General features: G+C 39.8%; 1 protein-coding gene across 1 annotated transcript; it reads left to right on the top strand.

The window, feature by feature from the left end:
* Positions 1-329: 329 nt before the first annotated feature.
* On the top strand, positions 330-7,356 carry CD160 (CD160 molecule). Its single transcript, XM_054562853.1, is given in 7 exon segments — positions 330-344; positions 2,592-2,727; positions 3,374-3,425; positions 3,427-3,485; positions 3,488-3,531; positions 3,533-3,683; positions 6,944-7,356. Coding segments are annotated over 7 exon segments (606 nt in total). The 3' UTR covers positions 7,093-7,356.
* The last annotated feature ends 1,845 nt before the right edge of the window (positions 7,357-9,201 follow it).

Raw genomic sequence — 9,201 nt, 5'->3', positions numbered from 1 at the left:
CACAATAGAAGACAAATGACAAACTAGGAAAGTATTTCTACCTCCATCACAAAGGACTAATTTTGCAGTATATATAAGAGCTCCCACAAATCTATCTAAAAACACCAAAACCACTTAATAGAAAAATGGTTAATTTCATAGAAAGGGAAAACACAAATGTTTCTTGAACATGTAAAAATGTGCTTAGCTTCCATCATGATGAGAAGTGTAAATGAGGACTGCACTGAGACCATACCTAACCTCTCATCATGTTGCTGGAACAAGCCTGAGGAAATATTCTCACCTTGCTAGTGGAAAGGTGCACTAATGCAATCTCTGTGAAGGACAATATGGCAATGTCACAGGTGGGCACAGGTAACCAGGTTCTTGGTGATCACGGACAAAAAGTTGAACGGAACACGAGTTTATAGCAGAAAGCGAGAGAAAGCAGATTTAAGCCACACAGAACATGGGAGCAGGCCAACTCCAAGCAGAGTAGAGCAGAGCTGAGCAGAGCCAAGCAGAGCCAAGCAGAGCCAAGCAGAGCCTTACAGAGCCTGACATCAAGGGCTAGAGTGCTTTTACTCTTTTAAGGGCTGGTCCCTCCTGGCTAGTTTTGGTGGGCGTTTAGTGTGTATATACATACAAGTAATTACATTAAAATTACTATGCATGCTGTCTCCCATGATTTCCATGATTGGCCACCAGGAAGGGGGGTCCGACAATGCTAACTTATTATAATTATGTTATAATGAAGCAGGGGTCATGTAGTATCTCCTGTGTAGGTGCATTCCTAGTTCACTAGGATTCAGTGCTTTTCAAGAAAGCAGGAACTACCAGTCTTAGAACAGGGTCTCTCCTTAATTGATGTTCTTTATGTTAGCCCTGGGGCACCTCTGGAGTTTCCTCCTTCCTATCTACTGCCCTCAGCAACATTACTCAATATAACGAATACATATACCCTTGGACCAGCAATGCCACTTTGAGAAATTTATTAGCAAAATGATGTGTATATATATGGTTTTTCATTGCAGTAGGGTTTCAAAGTGACTGGAAATAAGGTGTTCACTAATAGAAACCTCTATCAATTATGTGACATAACTATGAATACTGTGCATCAATTTTTATGTACTGATACGAAATGGTCTCCAGGACATTTTGATGTGACAAAAGCACAACATATTGTATTCCTTACTGTTTTGTTCATATATGCACACAATTGTCTCTTAAAGGATCCACAACAATCAGGCAGCACTGGCTGACTCTGGGGAAGGGTATTAGGTCATTGGGGAGTGGGATTTGGGAGGAAACTTAATTGTGTACCCCTCTTTGAATATATTTAAACATCTACATAGAGACTTCACTGGTGTGGCACAGTTGGTTGGTCATTGTTCTGCAAACCAAAAGGTCACCAGTTCAACTCCCAGTCAGGGTACATTCCTGAGCTGCGGGTTCAATACCCAGTTGGGATACATATGAGGCAACTGATTGATGTTTCTCTCCCTCTTTGCCTCTAAATATAATCTTAAAGACAAACAAACCTCTATTGAAAGTACACTTCAGTGACTATCATTTTTATTGCATTTTTTCCATTACCATTCATCCCCATTATACCTCCCTCCCCCGCTACAATCACAACACTGTTGTCCGTGAGTCCTTTTTCCTTTTTGCTTCATTCATGCCTACTCCCTAACCCTAACCTCCCCCGCTTAGCTGCCATCTTGTTATCAGAGTCTGTCTCTATTGTGCTTGCTTCAGTTCGTTCATTAGATTCCACATGTGAGTGAAATCATACGGTATTTGTCTTCCCCTGTCTGGCTTACTTCACTAGGCATAGTGTTCTCCAGGTCCATCCATACTGTCGCAAATGGTAAAATTTTATTTCTTATGGCTGAGTAGTGTAACATTGTATATATGTCCAATAGCTGTTTAATCCTCTCATCTACTGATGGGAATGTGGGCTGCTTCCTTATCTTGGTGATTTTAAGTAATGCCACAATGAAAATAGGTATAATTACATTCTTTCAAATTAGTGTTTTTGGTCTCTTCAGATACATTTCCAGAAGTAGAATCACAAGGTCAAAAGGCAGACCTATTTTTAATTTCTTGAGGTATTGTCATACTGCTTTCCACAGTGGCTGCACCAATGTTCATTTCCACCAATAGTGCAAAAGGGTTCCCCTTTCTTCACATCCTCGCTAGCACTTGCTGTTTGTTGACTTACTGATGATAGTCATCCTGCGCAGTGTGAAGTGATAGCTCACTGAGGCTTTAATTTGCATTTCTCTAATGATCAGGGATGCTCAGCATCTTTTTAATGTCTATTGGCCATGTGTACATCCTTTTCAGAAAGGTGTCTATTCAGGTCCTTTTTCCATTTTTTAATTGGATTGTTTGCTCTTTTGGTGTTGAGTTTTGTAAGTTCTTTATAAATTTTGGGTGTTAACCCCTTATCAGATGTATCCACAATTTACTATCTCACTTCTCTCATGCCCAAGCCCTCTTCCAAGACCTTCATTAGACTCTATAGTCAACAGAAGCTAGTGCCTTGAACAGGGATATGCTCTTGGAACGCTGGAAGGCCTTGTCTAGGACTCTCCCTGTCCTTTCAGGAAAGTGAGGCCAAGGGCACCAGCATCTGCTTCGAGTTCCTGGAGCTGCTGACAACGTGCAGGACACCGACGGCATCTGGCAGAGGCTGCTTTGCCCTGGCCATTCTGCTGGCAACTGTGGACATCCAGCTTGGTGGTGAGTACAGCGCATACCCAATCCTCAGAGTAGAGACAGCCATCAGGAGACTCTTAAGACTCATGAGGAGGGATGAATCCCATTATTATTATTTTTCCCTAGGGGGAAAAAGGACCCACTTTTCTTGACACTAATAAAAGGGTGAAAAACAGTTCATTTTTAATTAGAATGCTCTTACCCACCCCATCAGACATTCAGTCTGTGCTGTGTGTTGTAAACAGCCTGGTAATCTGGCCCTCAATCTAAGATTCCTACAGGCTCACACACTGTAAATTTATGAAATCTAGTTTTGCCAACTCCAGCAATCCATTTAACAACTCTGTGCCTCGTATTTGTTAATCTATAAAATAGGAACAATAATACCTGTCTCTAGGACTATATTGAGGATTGAAAATATAAAAAAGCACTTTAAGTTAAAGGCCTTATAGGTTTCCAGAAGGATAATAAAATATAAACCATTCCTGAATTAATGAATGGTATTGCAGGTCTCCATCAGATACCGGTATAATTCATAGACATTATAAGAGGATTGTATTTTGTGTCCAAGGGGGAACCCCCATCTCTGCCTCAACAATTATCCCTAAGCGAATTTCATTTACCGTGTATACCCAGGCTACCATGGCTAATTCTTCCCTTCCCGTTTCAGGATGTATGAAAATCCTCAGCTCAGTTTCCCAGGAAGGAAAGCAACTAAACCTATACAATGCGGCATAAGAAAGAAGAGGCTGAGGGGATTGTAGTGTTTTTGTGTAAGGACAGGCCTCTGAGACCAGCTTGAAGCAACTGAGAGTGAAAAGGCTGTCTTGAGACAGACAGTGTCAGTGAAAGTTCATCTCAGCTGGTGTTCACCATAAACCAAGCTACACCATCGGCCAATGGGACTTATCAGTGCTGTGCCAGAAGTCAGAAGCCAGAAATCCACCTTCAGGGCCAATTCTTCTCCGTTTTAGTTACAGGTGAGCTCCTAATATCCCTAATACCACAAGATGGGACGTAAGCAGAGTCAATAGCTGCAGACAGTAGTTATTTCAGGTCCTGAATAGGCAATCTTCTTAAGGAAGACTCAGTCCTTTTCCATCACTCCCACTGGCAAATGCTGCTTTCCTAAGAAGGTAATTGCATTCTGCCTTCAATTTTAAAAAAATTTTACATATCATTTTTATTGACACTGAGAATGGGTCACAAGAAAGCAAAACAACTTACCCAGTGCCAGTCACTGACCAGGGCCAGTATAAGCAAACGGAAATCTACAATTTAGGCCTATTCATTCACAACTGAGAGCTATCTAAGGAATGTGGCTATATTTCTAAATACAGGCACTGAACCTTCAGGCTGAACAGATAGATCGATCTGAGATAAAATGTTTGGTTGTACTAAGGACCATTCAGTTGCAAGAAACAGAAACCCATTCAAGATGCCAAAGATTAAAGAGGAAAAAAATAATAAAGCAGGAAGTACAGCTGGCTTTCATGAGGTCATTTCCAGAAAAAGAAACCAGAAACCAACAGAACCCCAGTTACTGTCTCAGTCTCTCTGGGGCAGCAAATCTCTCATCCCTGCAATCTCCTTCATTTCGTGCTCTCCTGCTGCTACTACTTTGGCACAGCCTAAATATGAGCACTTCAGCCTCAGCTTTACATACAACTTCTTCCTATGCCCAGTAGAGAGTGATTCTGTTTCTATATGCCAAGACAATGAAGCAAGCCTTCAAAATTAAAAATTGTATTCTACCTAGAATTCTATGCCCAACCAAACTACCAATTAAATGTGAAGAAGGAATACACTCTCAAGACATGCACTGGCTCAAAAAAAAAAAATCTGTATTCTGTATGATCTTGAAACTACCAGAAAATGTGCTTCAGCAAAACTAGAAAGTCAATCAGCACGGTAGATAAAATGGGATCCTGGGAACAAGAAATTTAATAGAGGAAAGGGAATAAGAAAATTCTAGAATGAAAAGTGCCAAAAAGAACAGAGTCGAGAAGAGGAGGAAGGGAAAGAGGGTTACAAAAGAAAACTCTCTAGGGGGGTAAAAATGAATTGATCATCTCTCCAAATGTCTATGACAGATCTAATGAAGCATATGGAAAACTACTAGTTTAAAAAAAAACGAAACAGGTGATCATTGTCTCCAGAGAAAACATTAAATTTTACCAAAGGAAACAATCATAGCACACACGACTCTGTATTAATATTTACATAATACAAGTTATGTAGGTATGATTTGTGAAAGATGCATAGAATGTTAAAGGTTTAAGAGAAACATATCCTTATCTTCTATCAAAGTCAACAGATATCTAAACTTTATCAAGAGATGGTAATATGAGCATATTATTTAGAAATATGGTGAAGCCTCTCAAAGAATTGACAGTGATTGCCTCTGAGGACTAAGCCTGGGAGGATAACACTATTATTCTTTATATAAACTTTCAAATAGTATGTTACTTTTCAACTTTAAAATTAGGTATAAGTAACACCCAAAATAGAAACCTGCCCCAGAGCCTTTTAACAGCTGTTTTCATCCCCTCTGGTAGTCAGCAGTTAACCCAAATTTTCTACTACAGTCTAGGTTGATTTCTATGTTCCTTTCTAGCTTCCTGGTATGCCTTCTCTGGCCTAGCTATAGCATTCACCACTTCCATCCTCCATCAACTCCCATCTCCATTCACTTCTGTGACTGTATTCCCCTAGTTTTTTCTACCTTTCTGGCTGTTCTTTTCTCTTCCTATGCCTCTATTTCCTCATCCTCTCTCTCACACATGGGCATTTCCCAAGGCTCATTATCCCCCCCCCCCTTCCATCTTTTCACTCTCTCACAAGTTACCATCCACCCTCATAATTTAAACCTGCACCTCCTTAAAGCTGACCCATAAATCAACCTCTCCCACCTCTATACTCTTCCCTAAGTTTCAGTTTAACATTTCCACGGACAACTCCAAGCTCATGAATGCCTTACCATCTCCTCAAACTTGAACCTATCCTCCTGAGACTGTATTTCTGTCTATAATTTAGCCAAAATCTTGGTTCCTCCTTTTTTCTCTTCCCCTCTCCAGTTACTAAGTATTACTAGGCCTTTCCCACATTCATTCCTCTCTCCAAGTTTTCTCCAGGTCATCATCTCACACTTAACACATTCCAATAGTCTCCAAACTGGTAATTTCAGCTCCGACTTTCCTACTCATCCTTCTTTCACATCAACCTCAAGACCTGACAGTGAGCTGTCACCTAATAAATGGTCTACCAACTCATGGTCTCTGCCTCCAATCCATACTGCTAAAAGATATCTAACATGCTAATTTGTACATGATGCACCACCAGTTTTAATGGCTTCTCACTGTCTATGGGACAAAATCTAAATTGCTTTAGCCCTGCCATATTTAGTACTGTTCCAGTTAACTTCACTTCCTAGTGAAAGCTGTTCTTTCATTCAAGTATTGTATACCACAGGCACAGCACTAAGCCTTAGAGAAAAGAATAGGGGTACGACAAAGCCCTTTTTCCTTGTAATCTAGTATTCATGTTCTAATATTTCTATTTGTGATGGTTCTCCATAAGATATAATGCTTTCCCATTTTCTCAGCATATTTAAGTATTGGAGTTAGCATATATGGATGCTCACTAAATGTGGAAATATGTTCTTTTTGGAAGATGAAATGAGGCCAAACAGATACAGTATGAATAAACTTCTCATTTACTGTGCATATAGTGTCAAGCATTTTGCTAAGTCATATTTCATTTAATCCTCCTGGTTTTTTGGAAAAGGAAATTTGTGTATATTTACTCAACTAGTAGTAAATGGGAGATAAAAATCCAGATCTGTTCCAAAAATCCAGATTTTAACTTAGGGTGAAAAGTTACTTAGGTTTAACTTACTGCTTGATCAACTCCAACAGATGGTTTTTAAATATTTGAGACCTTGTGAGACCCAAGTCCAAAGTGACTAAGCTCTTCCAGCTGTCTCTCTGACATGACTTTACAGGTCCTTCAAGGTGGGCTTATTTGCATCCCCAGTGTGATAAACAATGGATTCCATATTTATTTATTGATGCTAAAGCAAATCATTATCCATGTTAAAAAAAAAAAAACAACTTACTTGGGCAATGAATTATACTGAGATACACTTGGAGACTAAAAGATAGGTGCTAAGGTGATGCAAAAGGAAGTACTGATCATGTCTGACACCCTTCCCTAATACCCTAATTCTCTTTTGAACCAGAAACAGGGAACTACACAGTGATGGGACTGAAACAAACAGGATACCAGGAGTTCAGCCACAGTAAAGGTACTCTCAGTTCAAGCTTCCTGCAAGAGGTCTGGATGGTGCTGGTCACCAGTCTGGTGGCCCATCAAGGTATGTTCACATAAAACCCTTAAGCACACCAAGCAATGATGTCTAGGTTACTGTCCTGAAGGGAGGAAAGGAAGTCAAGTGGGAGAGGGAGATGCTCCTTAACTCCTAGCTGTCACAGGAAAACATCAATCCAGTGAGGGCAAAATTGATCCAAAGGGACTCAAGATTTCATACTAACTAGGGAAAGATGGGTGAATCAGACTTTCCTTTGTGAAGGAAAGGCCTTTGAAGACAAGTAAATACAGCTGTCTCAATGCACTAAATGAACAAAGGGCAAGTTGAGACCATTATATGAAAATAAACAAGAGACAGACTTAGTCTGGAGGTGAGGTTTGAACAACACAGCTCCTTGGCAAAGGCTGATGGCCAGACTGAGTACGCTCAACACTTCTTGCTCAGTTCTCTGAGCACCATCTATCAACACGAATCAGGGTTTTGTCCCCTGTTAGATTAGAACTTGCAAAATTTTGTCATTACATTTTTGCATAATCAGTAACTGATGTAGGTTTTTGTCTTTCCTTGGCATTCTAATTCCATTTTATCTAGGCATTCCTCAAATCAGTAACACACACAGTTTGAATGCTGCCAGAATATAAGCTCTATAAATGCTGGGACTTTATCTTGCTTACCATTAAAAACAAAACAAAACAACCCCCCCCCCCCAAAAAAAAACAAAGGAGTATCAGGCACATGTAGGCTCTTAATGAATTTGTTTGAAGAATCTGTGTTATGAGCTAGGCTTTCACATGGTGGTTCTAACCTTGGGCATTAGGAACAAAGGCAAATGCTGCCCCAGTTCACAGGAATACAGGTCCTTCTCTAAAACCCTGTGCTCTCAGTAATTACCTATGAGCACTTTCTCTCAACTCTTTCACCACCCTCCCTATTCTGAAACTGCCTTCTCCCATTTCTAGAAACAGGCCACTTAACACTCCCTTATTCCAACTCTTTTAACTGCAAACTATCAAAAAGATAGTGATCCTTGGCAAGGACCTGCCAAATGTAAGCCTTTGCCAGTTTTCAAGGGGAAACTTATGAGTATCAAGGAGTTTGACCTTTTAGACATATTATTAAATAGAAATTCCCTCAGATGGTTAGGTTATTGTTAATAAATTTTATTCCTTCATATAGAAAAAAACTTTAAAGAGAAGAGGAAATTAAGTTTAGTCATTCAATCCACTAACACTTACTACCTCTGACTCCCAAGTGATGCTAGAGTAAAAAAAAATCTCTAAGCTCTTTTCCCTTCACCAGCCAGGTGAAGAGAATGAAGTTTTGATAGTTCATTCCTTTTCTTCTCCTCCTTTCCCAAAGACTGACCAGAATTTCTAAAGAGAACAAAAGTATGTTTTCTCAGGCCTAGGGGTATCATATAATTCAAGCTATCATACTTACATGTGACAAAAAGGATGAGGGACTTCCCTGGATCTGTGCTTTCCTCAGCTCATGACTAATTTCAGTGAGTATGACTGTCCTATCACTATATCAACCATTCAGCACTATACATGGGAAACATACCTTAAACTTTGAGTGGCATCTATTTCTTCTTTGATTGTCCTACCTTCCAGCAAGGAGAGCTCTATGGTTAGCTCCCTCCCCAATTCCACCAGAATGTTAGATTTGCTAAAGATCATGACTGCAACTTCAGTAGTAAACACAACACATAATACATTCCATGTTTTTCCTTTTCCATTCCCTCTCTAGTCTTAAGTGTCTATCAAACACACATCCCAGGATGAATTACACGAGGTATTATGTTTCTATTCTAAGTTGTGTGGCAGTAATACAAACTTTTCTTTTTCTACAGCTCTGTAAGGTTTTCATGCCAGAAGAAACTTTTGAAAAACTCACAGTAAGAGAAATATGACTCTCTTTAGCTTGGTATATTTCACATTACAGTATGTACATAGAAAAAGAAAACAAAACACGGCACAGGGGAATATACCAAGAATCTTTGGAATGTACAATGTCGCAAATGAGCATTTCTCTTGATCTCCCCTACTTACTGCCAGAGCAAACCTGCCTTTCTTTTCAACTCAGTCCCAATAGGTAAAAAGAGTAGCTCTTGCAAAAGTGGCTAATGTGCGGTTCTCAAACACTCTAAGTACATGTGCTTTTTGTGT

The sequence above is a fragment of the Pteronotus mesoamericanus genome, unplaced genomic scaffold (assembly GCF_021234165.1).
Source record: "Pteronotus mesoamericanus isolate MK-2021 breed Mesoamerican mustached bat unplaced genomic scaffold, CSHL_Meso_final scaffold_705, whole genome shotgun sequence".
NCBI classification, from domain to species: Eukaryota; Metazoa; Chordata; class Mammalia; order Chiroptera; family Mormoopidae; genus Pteronotus; species Pteronotus mesoamericanus.
Note: the sequence above shows the minus strand (reverse complement) of the source record. Positions and strands in the feature narration are given on the sequence as shown.